At 41.8% G+C, this 17,427-nt stretch overlaps 1 protein-coding gene across 1 annotated transcript in view; it reads right to left on the bottom strand.

Annotated features, from left to right (window-relative positions):
- ADGRG4 (adhesion G protein-coupled receptor G4) overlaps nt 1–7,109 on the bottom strand; it is a 127,636-nt gene extending 120,527 nt beyond the window's left edge. The window contains 2 exon segments of the mRNA XM_088465848.1: nt 6,979–7,090; nt 7,092–7,109. Coding sequence (XP_088321974.1) covers nt 6,979–7,090; nt 7,092–7,109 — 130 coding nt within the window.
- Between the last annotated feature and the right edge of the window lie 10,318 nt (nt 7,110–17,427).

The following is a 17,427-nucleotide window of genomic DNA, read 5'->3' as shown; positions in this document are numbered from 1 at the left end:
TTGGAAGCACTCAAAACACAAGCCAAACGCAGGGACCGTGGGTCAGCAATGGTGCCGCCCCCTGGGGCCCTGCTCCCTGGGCGACGGCACTGCTTGCACACCCCTAGTTACGGCTCGGTCTATATTCCTTCGATGGTGCGGATATTTACTGGTTTCATGTACATGCAATCCAAAACCCGAGGTTCGGTTTTTAAATCTAAGTTCCAAACTTACAGCAGATCCAACCTGGGACTCGGTTCTACTCTAAACCCCAAAAGTGATCCAAGCCAGGACTCGATTCGACTCGGACTCCCAAACTTAGGTGTGTTAGTTTTTCAGGAAACCAAACCGCACATCTCTAACTGGTATACAGCTATACATTTACTTAAGTAATTCAGCTACACATTAACCTATAAGACCACTTTCTACTCTACCAATATTAATATATACTGTAGCTGTATTTTTATATAATATTGAATCATGCTAGGTATAGATGCACCCTTTATTTCATGAATACAGTATGGTAACAATAAGTTAAACCTCTTACTACAAATTCGTTCTCTATCTCTTAGCACTGTGCTCTTGGCATATATTGTTTTTAATCAAGCTGAGAACCCATCCGCCTGGCTAATGCTGCTTATCTCAGGGTATTATTGAATTTGTGTATGGATTTCTCAGGGTATTACCACATCATTATTGAAGAAGCCTATCTTTTGAGCATTAAATTAAAACAGAAGATTAATAAAGCTTATTTAACGGGCTGACTGGCTAACAGCCAATTCATTTGTCAACATTTGCAATGCTACAAAATCAAACATAGCAAATAAACAATATTAACCAATGTATCAGTAATAAAATATCAAAAGCTTCAAACTTCAGATAATTATTCTTCAGGCAGATATATTTGTTTTCTTTATTTGCAAACTAATAAAAGAAATACCAATCATTTCAGAGCTATTTATTTCTTGCTGCAAAACTGTTAACTGGGTAAAGCCAAACTGTGGGCCTGATTCAGCAAGGATCGCTATTACGATCACAATAGCGATTATGCTAATCAGTGCAATCGAAATGCCATACGCAGCCTAACATAAGGACGCCCACCTTACCTTACCTCCCATATCTGTAATACTTAGCAAGACTGCAAAACGCTCGGTAACATCAAGTACCATTGCAGCCTCACGCACACTTGCACAAGGTCTGAACTTACTTGGGAATTGTTAACCTCATCGTACGCAGTGAAAGCCCAAACTGCGTATGGCATCGCAGTGGATAATTTATGTACGCCCCTGCAACAGCATTCAAACGCACGGACACGACTACGTGTCGCCGACCACCCCCCCCGTCACCACCCCCAAACGGAACTTCATGTCAAACACTCTGCGATTGGTCTGCTTAGTCACTGTGATCACAGTCCCACAAGCGCGGAACTTAACAATCAGTCGATTGCACAAGTAATTGCAATAGCGATCCTTGCTGAATCAGGCCCTGAATTCCACAATAACCTGGATCTACTATGCCAAGAGTATCCGGATTAAAGATAGACAGCGTCGATAGACACTCAATAGGATGACACCAGATGGTCAACAGGCAATAGGTCGATGGGGCAAAAGGTCGACAGGTACAAAATGTTGACTGACAAATGGTTGACAGTGAGAACGGTCAACATGGACAATGGTTGACACAAAAATGGTCGACGTGTGTTTTTTCAAAATTTTTCAGGTTTCAAACATTTCCCGGAGGGATAGTGTTATGCTGCGGAAGGGGATGGTTAGGCACTAGTTGGAGGGTTAGGGTTAAGGTTAGTCACTTGGAGGAGGGTTTGTGTTATACAGCAGGGGGAAGGTTAGGTTTAGTCACTAGGGGCAGGGTTAGAGTTAGGTCGAAGATTAGGTTTCAATTATGAAAAAAGTGTCGACCATTTGTCCCTTTCAACCTTTTATACATGTTCGACCTATTGACAGTCTACCATTGTTATCAATCTATTGATGGTCTATCTAGACACTATTAATCTTCTATACCACATCCTATGCCAAGTACCTGGAAAGTAATTTATAATGGACCAATAGCATCATACAAGTTGGTGAGCTATGGGCTAAGATGTATTTTGCTGATCAATCTGAAAAAAGCACTGTGCTGGGTAGGAATGTAGACACATGAATGAGAGTAGACAGAAATCAATGGTGTGTGTGGTCCCCCTCCTCACTGGCAGTGCAGAAGACTCTGGCTTTGGGTCCTCCCAATTATTCTAATACAAGCACTAGGCTTGACAAGCCAGGACTACTGGAACCATAGAGGGGAGACACGCAGTGTGGGAATCCCCCCACTATGATTCTAACAGCGCTTGGCCAATTGGCACCAGGGCTGGTTTCCTCAGAGGAGTAACTCCTCCCCCCTTCCTTCCTGGGTATAACCAGCCAATAGCATTAGGGATTTTCTCCATAACATGTAGGTAATGATTAAATAATACTAAGTAATATTGTTTTTAACAAGTGGACTACAAGTTCCAGCAAGGCTGCCAGGGCATGATGGCATTTGGAGAATCACAAGTGCCAGCATGCCCGGACATCAAGGGCTCACTGGCACCCTTAACTTTTTTTTCATGGAATCTCTAGCTATACACCTCTGCTTGTTCCTCATATATTGAATCCTCCTTACAATTTCTCCTGATTATAATAAATTGGGAATAAGGTATATTCATAACCCATTTTCTTAAGTGACAGCTCTCATAGTGGATGTAACTATTACTGTCCATCTTTTTTTATATATGTATAGGTATTCATTTTCTTCTTCTCCCACCACTCACTTGTATCTAGTATTATATCTAGAAATTCTATTTTAGTCTCGTGAAAGTTCGAGGTAAAGCATAAGTTATATGCATTACAGTTTAGGTATGTCATAAACCTATCAAACATCTCTATACCACTTTTCCAAATTATTATAGTATCAGCTATGTATCATTTGAATAGACAAATATTTTTGTCTATTCAAAAATCAAGGCATTATTTCTTAAATCACCTCGTTTTCCCATTTCCCTAGATACAAATTTGCAAAACCAGGGAGTGTAAGGCGTACCCATTGCAGTACCCCACTGCTGGTTATAGAACTGCCCTTGGAATTTAAAATAGTTATTTTTCAATACATACTCAATACACTTCATAATAAAGACCCTAGTATCCTCATTCAGAGTCTCATCCATATCTAAATAATATAAAACCACCTTCAAACCTTCTTTATGCAATATGCTGGTGTACATTCAACATCAACTGTATACCAGCTATACCCATCCTTCCATTGAAACTCTTCAGTATTTCCAATATATGGGTAGAGCTCTTCCTTAATATAAGAATTTGATAGAGTACATATTTATTTAATAAATTATACTCCAACGCTTATAGGCAAATCTGATTAGTTGGAGATAAGAACCATACTGATCGGAGTGAGGCCACACCAACTGATGAAGTCCTTGTGACGAAACGCATTGGGTGTGGTTTGGAGGACACAGAGGATGCACTGACGCCACTTGCTGAGTTCCAGGTAGTGGAGGACCAGGCTGGGTTTCTGCTTCATTAAGCCAGTGGGATCAATTACTGGTAGCCATCTGGAGGCACTGGGGAGTGATCGTGAAGCTGACTGCTATAATTCCTGATGTACTGTATGTGAGCATTTATAGATAAAAATAGATTTTTATACCTTACTCACAAGGCGCGCCTTTCCTCTGTTTCCTTTGCATGTTTGATGTATCGGCCCATGCTTGGGGCTTCTGAGGAAGTGGCTACACCAATATCTATAATCTCTGGGACTAGATTATGGACATTTGTTTCTTAAAAGTGCATCAGGATATCTTGTGCATCATGTTTTGTGTGTGTGTGTATATATATATATATATATATATATATATGTGTGTGTGTGTATATATATATACATCCAAGTTTCAGAACGCACACACTTATAAATATATATTTGTCGGTGCCAGGTAATCATAAGTCCAGCAACAGAACCAAAAAGTTTACCCTTCAGGATAAACCAAGGAACCAGCACACCACCATGTATGTATCAAACAAGCATATTTAATAGAAAAAACTTGATAAAAAAGCCATCATCAAAAAATTTTTATCATAAAGTACTCATCCATAACTGGAAGCTGCAGTTAGAGTATAAAGCGATGAGGAGCAGCCATCCCAACGGGCCGTTTCGGCACATATAGCCTTTTTCAAGGGTCAGCCATAAGAAAGTACTGCATAATGAGGCTTAATATAGCATGAGAAATCAACACACATCGTACTCACCTGTCCATGCGCGCGCGATCGCCAAGCACCAACATCTGGAGACATCACCCACCGGGAACCAATGTGCACACCATTGTTTCCGGAGGACTCACTAAAGGTTCCGCCAACCCGGAAGTGACGCGACGCGAACGCCGTTTGTCAACATCCGGTCAGCCGGAACCCCGTGTTACCATCAACAGAAACAAGGGGAGTGTCCAGGCTCACTCAGGGGGGAGCCAACAGGTCGTCAAGACGACAGCACGTACACAAACAGACAACATATAACACAAGAAAAACGCATGAGGTATAAGTTCCCAAAATCGAATCCATCTAGGGGATGTATATCATAACCAAAGGATATAATTATTACTAGCTAAATAAATGTATATTAATAAAGACATTAGCACATTATGAACTATTCAGCCATTGAAACTAAATGACCAATCATAGCTAATTTAGAAAAAATCTCATTCTGGCTTAACAAGAGATATCGATCAGATATATAAAGGGCTAAACATACATACCTACATTACAGAAAAAAATAGAAAAAATAAACATGAAACTAAGAAAATAATCATAAACAAAACATCAATAACATTGAGCCAATATCAATATCCTCACGAAGAGGGGGTGATAGACATCGCTTATTGTTACAACGCGAATGGATTTATAAACTTAATGCAATGTCTCCAGCTGGCCTCAATGAGGAATTATTATTTACGCCATTTATTTGAATTATTTCTTTTTTGATGTATCGTTGTATGTCTTTTATGTAAAATTTTTGGCGTCTTTGTACAAATCTTTGAGCATTATGAAGTTAGCATATATTTTTGGCAACTTTAATCTATATTATTGATGGCGTTCTCACTACTAGATATTGGCTCAATGTTATTGATGTTTTGTTTATGATTATTTTCATAGTTTCATGTTTATTTTTTCTATTTTTTTCTGTAATGTAGGTATGTATGTTTAGCCCTTTATATATCTGATCGATATCTCTTGTTAAGCCAGAATGAGATTTTTTCTAAATTAGCTATGATTGGTCATTTAGTTTCAATGGCTGAATAGTTCATAATGTGCTAATGTCTTTATTAATATACATTTATTTAGCTAGTAATAATTATATCCTCTGGTTATGATATACATCCCCTAGATGGATTCGATTTTGGGAACTTATACCTCATGCGTTTTTCTTGTGTTATATGTTGTCTGTTTGTGTACGTGCTGTCGTCTTGACGACCTGTTGGCTCCCCCCTGAGTGAGCCTGGACACTCCCCTTGTTTCTGTTGATGGTAACACGGGGTTCCGGCTGACCGGATGTTGACAAACGGCGTTCGCGTCGCGTCACTTCCGGGTTGGCGGAACCTTTAGTGAGTCCTCCGGAAACAATGGTGTGCACATTGGTTCCCGGTGGGTGATGTCTCCAGATGTTGGTGCTTGGCGATCGCGCGCGCATGGACAGGTGAGTACGATGTGTGTTGATTTCTCATGCTATATTAAGCCTCATTATGCAGTACTTTCTTATGGCTGACCCTTGAAAAAGGCTATATGTGCCGAAACGGCCCGTTGGGATGGCTGATCCTCATCGCTTTATACTCTAACTGCAGCTTCCAGTTATGGATGAGTACTTTATGATAAAAAATTTTTGATGATGGCTTTTTTATCAAGTTTTTTCTATTAAATATGCTTGTTTGATACATACATGGTGGTGTGCTGGTTCCTTGGTTTATCCTGAAGGGTAAACTTTTTGGTTCTGTTGCTGGACTTATGATTACCTGGCACCCACAAATATATATTTAAAAGTGTGTGCGTTCTGAAACTTGTATATATATATATATATATATATATATATATATATATATATATATATATATATATATATATATATATGTGTGTGTGTGTGTGTGTGTGTGTGTATATATATATATACACACACACACACACACACACACACACACATATACTGTGTGTATATATATATCTAATAATAAAAATGGGGGTGCACAGGTGAAAGTACAACTAACACAAATTTTAAAAGCAAATTTAGAATTTGACACTCTTCAACATATATGGGTGGCTGCTATTTACTAAATAAAGGAATTGTGCTGGTGATCACAAAAAAGCAAAAACATTAATGTTGAAAAGTATGAGCGCCTAAATGTGTCTAAAAAAGAATGTTTGTAAGGTGTAGAAATGTGTATAAAAACACGTGTATGGTAATAAATGACAACTTAACTGGTGGTGGTATCTTCGGTCAAATGACCATTACACGTTTCATGAAATAAAAAAGAAAAGAATGCAACATAGTGTGTACCATTTTTCAACACTGTAAGCTAGATATATAGTTATCATATACCCATTTTAGGAACACATTTGTCCCATATAAAGTCCTCAATCAAAGGTAGTTAAGGTAAAAAGTAATATATATGTCCATAAATAGGGATACAGGTACAGTTATCCCAACAAGGTGTGAAGAAGTCTGATTATTGAAGGACGAAATACGTTGCGGTAACTGTACCCCTATTTATGGACAGATAATCTCTTTTTGTGTTATAATCTTGTATGTGTGTTTTTAGCCATTTATGTCAGTTAGAATAAACAGCATCTCTGTACAAATCCCATCGGCTGCAGCGTTAGCATAAGACATAGTACCGGCTGTATTAGCGTGCATCTATGAATCTCTCCCATTATGTGTAACATACTAGAATATTTGTAGATGTGATATTAATTTTACCTGTTGATGTCACAAGATCAATAGTGAAGATCAGTGTGAGCAAAGTATTCAAGAGATATCGTCTTGTCCCCGGATCTCTCATTTTTATTACTTTTGCATCTAGGAGAGAAAAAAAGATGACATTGGCTCATTGCTTTTTATGTCTCTGGTTTTCTCATTATCTTGTTTGACCTTCATATCAATGCAGGATATTGAAATAATAAGAACAGTGTAAACAATGGCGCTGTTTAAAACCAGTTATTTGTATTTAAAACTGCTCATTTCCAACATTGAACCATATGACCTTGTATAGCTACTTCATTTCAGGGTGCCAAACATAGTCATAATACATCCCAAACAGCTTGCAGATTATGGGAAGATTTACCAAACCTTCTAAAGAGGATAAGTAGAGAAGTTGCCCATAGCAACCAATCAGCTCCTTGCTAACATTTATGTAATACATTCCATAAAACTATAGCTAGAAGCTGATGCTGCCCCCAATCTATCCACTGCTCTGCCCCCTCTCTGCTGATTTGTCCCACACCATCCTTTCTCCTCCCACTCAGTCCTGCTCCACTCAGCCCCTATGCTTTCCCCGCTATAAAGCTTACCCTCCGCTCCGAAAGCAGTTGTCCCCGTGGAAAGTATCGCAGCTAGTTCTGTAGCTGCGTTACTTAGCTGCTCCCCGTCGACTTCAGGTCACGCATGCGCAAAGCTGCCGGGAGGGAGTGAGGAGGCGGCGGAGGGATCTGTTCAGATCCCTCTTCGCATCCCCGTAACTCCTTCCCATAGGAAGGAGCGGGGATCCGAGAACAAGCGCTGTCTGAAGATGGCGCTTGTTCTCGGAAGCAAACTCCAAAACTTTCAGTTTTTGGAGTTTGCTGAATACCGGGCTGGTCCTATCGGACTCATAATGATGAATAGCCCGGTAACCTAAATATGCGGAAACTAGCGTTTCCGCATGGTTACCGGGCCATTTATCGTACGATGAATAGGCCCCTGAGGCATGATGAATGCCTCAATGTGTGTTTGTGGAAATGTAATGAAATAGACAGCGCCATACTGTAAAAATATAGCAACGTATTGAGTAAAAGAGCTATGGTACATGCATAACATGGAGACCTCAATAAAATAAGTGTTTTTTTAAATAACTTTTTAAGCTTTAGGGATGGTTGTCATATTTTTATACTAAAATCTGTACTTTATAGAGCTACAGTAGCAGAGACGGACTTTCATCTTGGAACATTAATGATGCGTTAGCATTGAAAAGCACCTAGTTACTTTAGATAAGATGCTATCTAAGCAAACACTTCTAGCAAACTGTACAGCGAAGATCATTCATTGGTAATTCCCAGTTACGGTGGGTTAGGTACACACTGCAAAGATAAATCTGCAGATCAAGCGATCTGCAGATATCTGTAGATGATGGTCCTTTATATACACTGAACGACCATCATCATCCAGGTAGCCGCGGGTCCCGCTAGCCGCTGCATGTGTACGGGCGATCAGCTGATTGCCCGTACACACTTGCCGAAGGACAGATATATCTGTCCATTGCTTTGCAGCACAGCCAAGTTGATATCACTGGTACACACTGTCCGACAGGCACTAAATATATTGGCCGATCAATTGATCGGCCAATATATTTGTCAGTGTGTACCCAGCTTTAAACACATTCTGCTCTTCAACTGACACAAGCCAATATTTCACAGACAATTATTTATCACAGGTCAGAACAATAAAAAGTTTTCCAGAATCCTGGAGCTTTACAGGGACATGGCCTGACATGAACTACGATTCCTGTGTGAGAATCCTGGTGTTCTTGCCAGCGTTATTTGTATAAATGTGTATACTTGCAGTGGTTTATGACCGCCACCCTTAGTACTCATGCCATTTTCTGTTTTTATTTTGATTGCTTAATAAATATTCCAACAGTTTATGCACTATGTGGTGCCCCCTTTTTCTGCTCTGCCTTTAGAGCAAATACTTTTCCTGTTTTGGTTTCGGGTAATTTAGTTGGGGAAGATGCCAACCTAAATCTGTTTTTTGTGCAAGTGGATCAGCAGTGCTACTCAATTGAACTTGGGAGACTGGTTCATTTTAGCAATCCACTCTGGGACTTGTTGTTCCACAAGTACATCTGATAAGGACTGGTATATAGCCCACTGACTTGCTGTATATATATATATTGTGACAAGAATCACATTGACTGGGTAAAATCCATCAGAAGCTTTATTGCTCACCACAGGCAGGTACACAGGATATGGCAGTTGCACAAGCGAGATGTTACACAAGGTCTTCAAAACAGCAATATTTCTTCAGTGGACTCGCAGGTCCAGGAACTCTAACACTAGTCACCCACGGTCCCATAAGCTGGGCGACTATGTCACCATCAGGCTCAGTTTCCAGCAGCGTCTCTGCAGTTCTTAAACCAGCCTCACACAGGTGTCTGTAATCAGCTGCCTTTCCAGACTCTGATTGAGGCAACACCTGAACTGGACATTACACATTCCTAATGCCTTTGCTCTGCCAAACCTGGGAGATCTGGATATTCCACATTTACATCATGTGGAATTATGCTGACCCTGTCACTATATGTATATATGTATATATATATATATATATATATATATCAGCGGCCCCAGATGATGAATTGGCCCTGAGTCTTTTAATTAGTGCTGATGATAATTGTGCTGTTAAAGTTTGAACTGTATTTACTGTGCCTTATCATTGTAGAGCTGAAGCTTTTATTTTGTCCGAATCAAGATAGCTCAGCATTAGATACTAGCTTGTGGTTTCCCTATTGTGGAGAGTATTCCAATGAAATTACTTTTGTTCACCTTAACTTAAATGTCTGATCAGTCTGGGATTTTGCTAGTTTGCTTGGTGATCATATATTTTGCTATATCATTATGGGGCCTATGCATCATGACTTACTTTCTACAAAAGCAGGTGAAAATGAAAATTTTCACCTTCAATTGTAGATATAAAGTATTCGGGTTCGGGCCATTCATCAAGAAGGTAAAACAAGAGATATCGCAGATATCTCCTGCTTACCTTCCTCTTGCTGAATGGCCCGCTGTCCCTATACACTAGTATGGGGACAGCAGACTAGCATGGGGACTTTCGGATCTCTCCACCCCTCTCCGGCCCCTTCCGCCAGACGTCAGCGCTCTTGTGCACATGCAGGACCTGTAGGTCACGCACAGGGCCGTAACTAGGGTAGTGTGACCTGTGCCATGGCACAGGACACCGCAGGGCAGGGGGCGCTTTTTGGGCCTGTCAATTTTCTGTTTATTATCATTCTCACTTTTAGCTTCCTCTTTTTTATTTCCAGCATCTCCTGGTCTCCACTATCTCTTCCCTGGCCCTTCCCCATGAGCCATGGCCCTTTTTCGGGTGCGCATCTAATGTCCCTATTTGAAAAATAGGGAAGGAGGAGGCGCCAATGCCCTTTCTGGCACAGGGCACCAAAAAGTCTAGTTACGGCTCTGGTCACGCATGCGTACTAGTGTCACTGCTCCAAAAGTAGCAGTGAAAAGATTCACTGCTCCAAAAGAAGCAGTGAAACACTTCAGGGAGACAGTTGATTTTCGGATCAGCTGTCTCCACGCAGGAGCCATGATGAATTGCTCCGCCGCTCACATTGAGTTAGAATGTTAATTATCGGGATACAAATTGTGGACACAACAGTGGATGATACATGTTTTTTATGTTATTTTCAACATTTTTAAAGTTAGGGTTAGGCACTTGTGGGAGGGTTAGGGTTAGGCTGCTGGAGAGAACGGTTAGGGTTAGGCTAGGGTTAGGCACTAGGGGGAGGGTAAGGTTTAGGCACTACGGGGAGGGTTAAGGTTAACATAAGGGGTAAAATACAAAGAAACTGTCGACCTTGTTACTGTCAATCTTTTATACCACACCCAATAAAAACATGCAAACACACAAAAATGACTCATATAATAAACACAGTCTACATGGGTCCTCAAACGCATGATAAATAAGCCTAAACCAAGCAATTAGTTTAGCAGGTTCAGATGATGACCACATGGAGCACTGTTCTATTGGGTCATATAGAGGTGTCCTATAATCACCACCAAGTTAATATGGCATTTCTTTTAAATATTTACTGTAAATACATAGAGAACAAAAGTTCCCTGGGGATGATAACTATATATGTTTTATTATTTAATATAACTATTGGCTATATTATTAGGCTAATTCATATATAATATGAAAAGACATTAGATTGATTATTTTAGTAGCAGATTTCTGAACCATCATTTGTTTGTTGCCTAATAAAACATTACCAATATACAAAGTTATATTAGTTTTTATCAAGAATTTATAACATTGTGTGTATTAAATTGTTTTATTTAAATAAAAAGCGATGACTACAGTATATGAGCTATAGATTTAAGATGGATAGCTATATTATACAAATATAATTGTAATAAAGATAAATAATGGATTGGGAATTAATACTTTTTTATTTGAACTGACATTTAATAAAGAAAAACATTGGAGAGGTCCACAGCCTTCATACGCTACAGCTATGACCTAAGGAAGGGTATGGGTGGTGGGCATCTCAAAAACTAGTCATGAAAAACCACCAAATACTACAATACTCCATAAGTAGCTTTTCAGATCTTACCTAATGGCTTCTAACAAAGTCTTCTTTTGGGTCTTTTGACAAATCCATGACAAACAGAATAGGTTTCCATATTGTGCCCCTAAGAGAACTCCATCTAGCTGTGTCTCTAGATCTCCATAGTACGACAAATAGTGACTGTCTGGAGCATTGCTTCCTGACATACAGAACAATAGACGTCATAACATGTCTGTAAAAGGGAACTGATTCCAGGGCAAGAGCAAAGCTCTGATAGTCTCATATGTCAACTGTTCTGTGATTATTTGAGTGGCTTTTTCTTTTCTTTACTTACTAGTGGCAGATGTGCGTATTTATTCTTCACAGAGCTAAATATAGGTGTTTTTTGCTCAACGTATAGTCATTGGCCACTGTTGTTTAATCTATCGTGTCATTCTGTGCATTTATCTATACCTTGCTTTAGTTAATAATTTTGGTGAGAGCTTGACTGCACTTAGAGAAATCAGCTGTTTTGTACATTCAGTCTTACCTTGTAGATTATAGATTACTACAGAGAAGTATAGAGCATCTGGCACCTCGCTAAATGCTTGTTCAAATTTACAGTCAAGTGAATTTAGCAGTTATAATTAATTGATCAATTCAGTCTATGCATTATTTAATTATAGGTATATTAATTAAAACACATATAATGGCCCAGAAAAAAGGGGGTTAATGGGGAGACAAATGGGCTCTGTACTCGAAAAAGCTTCAGCCCGTCCACATAAAAAAGCCGAGCCGGCACTGCAGAGCACCCAAAATTACTGGGAAAATGGCGGCAGTCATTTTCCCAGTGACCTGCGCATGGGCAGTACTAGTGTCCCCAGGAAAACAGCGCGGGGGCCATTTTCCCAGAGACTCACGCATTTGCAGTAGATTCTGGCACTAAGCCAGAATCAACAGTGCGCTGCGGGACCGCTGGAGAATGGAGAGGGCCCACACGGAGTCTGCACATGGGCCCCTTCCTCTCTTAAAACGCCCCTCTTTGGGCAAGTCACATTTAAGAGAACATACCCTTACTGTACTCTGCCTACGCTAGCAGGTACAGCCCCTCCCCTGTTCCTACTAGTGCAAGACATCAGCGAATCTGCATATGGATGACAGTGTGAGCACCAGTGCAGTCATTATATGCAGAATGTTTGTAATTAAAACATTCCTACATCTACCTCTACATCAGGCCCAGGATACGCACAGGTGAGCAGTGTCGGACTGGGGCATGAAGGACCCACCTTCTGAGCGCTCGCAACAAGGTCGATGGTGGCCCACAGAGCCGGCTCCGTTGTGCGCATGTGCGAGACCCGGCTAGCGACGGGCAATCCGTCACTCCGGGTCTGTCAGCGATAAACGATAATTGACCAACATGTTGGAGAGACAATTTGTCGGCCATGGGAGTGCGCATTTTTATCGTTCAGAGCCTATCCATTAGCAGATAAATTGAATGACTGAACGATAAATCATTCATCATTAAAATTTATCTGCTAATGGATAGGTCCCTTTACTCTGCAGAGCTAATTCTGGTACCAAAACTAAAACGCAGATTGATATCTGATTCCAAGACTAACATAGAGAGATACTGTATATTTAGTGCTCATACTGATATGTATATAGTTACATACAGTATATGGTGCCAACAACAATGCACAGTCACATCTGGTGCTAATACCTATGGACAAAGCCACATCTGGTAACAACACTAATGCACAGTGCCAGATCTGGTAACTAACAACACTAATGCATAGTGCCAGATCTGGTAACACTAATGCACAGTGCCAGATCTGGTAACTAACAACACTATTGCATAGTGCCAGATCTGGTAACACTAATGCACAGTGCCAGATCTGGTAATAACAACACTAATGCACACTGCCAGATCTGGTAACTAACAACACTATTGCACAGTGCCAGATCTGGTAACTAACAACACTAATGCACAGTGCCAGATCTGGTAACAACACTAATGCACAGTGCCAGATCTGGTAACAACACTAATGCACAGTGCCAGATCTGGTAACTAACAACACTATTGCACAGTGCCAGATCTGGTAACTAACAACACTAATGCATAGTGCCAGATCTGGTAACAACACTAATGCATAGTGCCAGATCTGGTAACAACACTAATGCACAGTGCCAGATCTGGTAACAACACTAATGCACAGTGCCAGATCTGGTAACAACACTAATGCATAGTGCCAGATCTGGTAACTAACAACACTGCCAGATCTGGTAACAACACTAATGCACAGTGCCAGATCTGGTAACACTAATGCACAGTGCCAGATCTGGTAACAACACTATTGCACAGTGCCAGATCTGGTAACACTAATGCACAGTGCCAGATCTGGTAACAACACTAATGCACAGTGCCAGATCTGGTAACAACACTAATGCACAGTGCCAGATCTGGTAACAACACTAATGCACAGTGCCAGATCTGGTAACAACACTAATGCATAGTGCCAGATCTGGTAACTAACAACATTGCCAGATCTGGTAACAACACTAATGCACACTGCCAGATCTGGTAACAACACTAATGCACAGTGCCAGATCTGGTAACAACACTATTACACAGTGCCAGATCTGGTAACAACACTAATGCACAGTGCCAGATCTGGTAACAACACTATTACACAGTGCCAGATCTGGTAAAAACACTAATGCACAGTGCCAGATCTGGTAACAACACTAACGCACAGTGTCGATACGCGCACGCAGGGGGTGGTTTCCGAGTACCTAGAAACCCCCCCTGGCCGCCGCTCGATCGCCGCGCAGCTGAATGATATTATTTTTATTTTTTTTGAGAAGGAGCAGCCGGAGTTAAGCTGACTTACAACTGGCTGGGGCTGTGCTGCTGGCTGAACGTAGGGGGCGCTGTAGCAGCAGCATGCAGCTCCTCCCTGGCAGTTCCGATGGGGGCAGCGTGAGAGGCTCTCTCTATTCCCGGCGCTCTATCTTGGAGCTGCAGGTGAGGGGGTTGCCGGGGATGGGTTTCTTTGATAAATGATGCTGTCTTTGTTTGCCTGAATGTCTGTGTGTGTAGTCTTGTGAGATTCTATCAGTGTGTGTGAATCAGGGGGGTACCGCTGGAACTTATGTACCAGACCCGGGTTCAGAGGGGGCCACACAGAGTGCAGATGATCCTGCCTGGGAACTGCTACAGGCAGATGTCTGCCTGTAAGTACAGAGCAGTTTGCTGTTAGGATCAGCGGCGTCCTGCGGGCCCCCTGTTACTGTGACAAAGGCTCCAGCACTGCTCTGCTCCATTCACAGTCTGCGACATTGCGTCTATGCAAGGCCACCTGTCCTCCTTTCTTCCCTGCAGGGGATGAGTTAAGTCCCCTCTCCCCCCCTATCCGAGTCCCGCCCCCTCCTCTCTCCTGCTCTGCCTGGCCTGTCTGTCTCTATGGCAGGTGGAGTGTGAGATCCCTTCTCCCTGCTTCTTCCAGAGCCTACTCCCCTCTCTACGAGGCCCCGCCCCCTCCTGCTATGACGGGCCTGTCCATGTCCCATGCAGGTAGCAGCCGGTGTGTGAGGGACACATAATGCTGCAATCAGAGGTAAGTACCTTAGGGTGATGTACCTATTCATGTTATGTGGGTGAGGTGCGGGTATATACTTATACTACCTGGAGCCTGGTGAGGTGGGTTGAGGGGTGTAATGTATGGGGAGGGGGTAAGCATATTGTCTGGGGGTTGAGGAGTGTAATGTATGGGGGGTAAACATTGTCTGAGGGGGGTGAGGTGGGTTGGGGGGTATAGTAATGTATGAAGGGGTAAGGTAAATGTATCTGGGGGTGTATAGTTATGCATCAGGGATGGGGATGGAGGATGGATGAGAGCTATAGTAATGTATCTGGGGATGTATACTTATATATTATCTGTGAATTGAGATAGGCTTAAGGATGTAATATATCAGTATATCAATATACCTATTTTATCTGGTAGGGAAGATAGGGTAGGGTGTGTAGTATTGTATTGTGGGGGTGTCATATACTACTAGCTTTTTTGGGATTGAGATAGGTTACAGGTTGTAGTATATCTGGGTGGTTGTGCAGTAGTATTTTGTGCCGTGTGGTATAGTAATATGACGGGATGTATACTATGTTATTTCGGGATATATTGACGTTATTTGGCAAGTCTATAGTGTGTATGTATATATATATATATATATATAATTAATATAGGTGTTGCTCAGTGGGTAGAGGAGGTGGGGGGCCCCGCTTTTTTTGTTTGTACTGGGCCCCACAATTTCTGATGTCAGCCCGTGTGTAGTCTGTGTCAGTGTGTGTGTATAGTCTGTGTCAGTATGTGTGTGTGTAGTCTTTGTGAGTGTGTCTGTCACTGTATCAGTGCATTTGTGTAATGCTGATCAAATGGAAAAATATATATATATTAAAAACAACAAGTGCTGCTGCTTGTTTTCATCTGGTTTCATAACAATTCTTTCCAGAGGGCACCGTTGGACACTAGTAAAACTGTGGGAGTGCTGGGCTATTGGCATATATACTGTGCGGTACGTGTCTGTATATGTGTATGTTTGTAATATATATATATATTAGGGGTGTGCACCGGCCACTTTTCGTGTTTTGTGTTTTGGTTTTGGATCTGGATTGGTTTTGCCAAAACCACCCTTCCGTGTTTTGGGTTCTGGGTTTTGTGTTTTGGATCTGTATTTTTTTTTAAAAAAGCATAAAAACAGCTAAAATCACAGAATTTGTTGGTTTCTCTGCTCCTATGCTATTATTAACCTCAATAACCTTAATTGCCACTCATTTCCAGTCTATTCTGAACACCTCACACCTCACAATAGTGTTTTCATGTCCAAAAGGTTGCACTGAGGTAGCTGGATGACTATGCTAAGCGACACGAGTGGGCGGCACAAACACGTGACCCATCTAGGAGTGGCACTGCAGTGGCAGACAGGATGGCAGTTAGAAAAACTAGGCCCCAAACTGTACATAATGCAAAGAAAAAAAAGAAGTGCAAGATGGAATTGTCCTTGGGCCCTCCCACCCACATGTTGTATAAACAGGACATGCACACTTTAACAAATCAATCATTTCAGCGCCAGGGTCTGCCACACAACTGTGGCTGAAATGATTGGTTCGTTTGGGCCCCCACAAAACAAGCTGGCAATTAATGTGTCCCTGCACAAACTGGCTCTACGGAGGCAAGATGTCATCCTCATCCTCCTCATCCACCGATTCCTCACCCTCTTCAGTGTGTACATCCTCATCCTCACAAAGTATTAACTCGTCCCCACTTGAATCCACCACCACAGGTCCCTCTGTACCTTCTGGAGGCTGGTCTCCCTGGAAGAGCTGATAATTCATTTTGATGAACATCATCTTCTCCACATTCTGTGGAAGCAACTCCTACGCCTTTCGCTGACAAGGTTCCCGGCTGCACTAAACACTCTTTCGGAGTACACACTGGAGGGGGGGCAACTCAGGTAAAATAGAGCCAGCTTGTACAGGGGCCTCCAAATTGCCTCTTTTTCCTGCCAGTACAGGTATGGACTGTCTGACATGCCTACTTGGATGCTGTCACCGATGTAATCCTCCACCATTCTGTCAATGGTGAAAGTATCATATGCAGTGACAGTAGACATGTCAGAAATTGTTGCCAGGTCCTTCAGTCCGGACCAGATGTCCAAACTTGGTCCTGCCTGCCCTGCATCACCGCCAGCGGGTTGCTTAGGATACCTAAGTTTTTTCCTGGCAGCCCCAGTTGCGGGAGAAAATGAAGAAGGAGCCGTTGACGTGTCACGTTCCGCTTCAGCTGACAGTGTGTTCACCAGCAGGTCTTTGCACCTCTGCAGGCTTG

The sequence above is a fragment of the Taudactylus pleione genome, unplaced genomic scaffold (genome assembly GCF_031769625.1).
Source record: "Taudactylus pleione unplaced genomic scaffold, aTauple2 ptg000064l, whole genome shotgun sequence".
In the NCBI taxonomy this organism is placed as follows: Eukaryota; Metazoa; Chordata; class Amphibia; order Anura; family Myobatrachidae; genus Taudactylus; species Taudactylus pleione.
The sequence above is the reverse complement of the archived record's forward strand: the minus strand, read 5'-3'. Positions and strand labels throughout refer to the sequence as shown.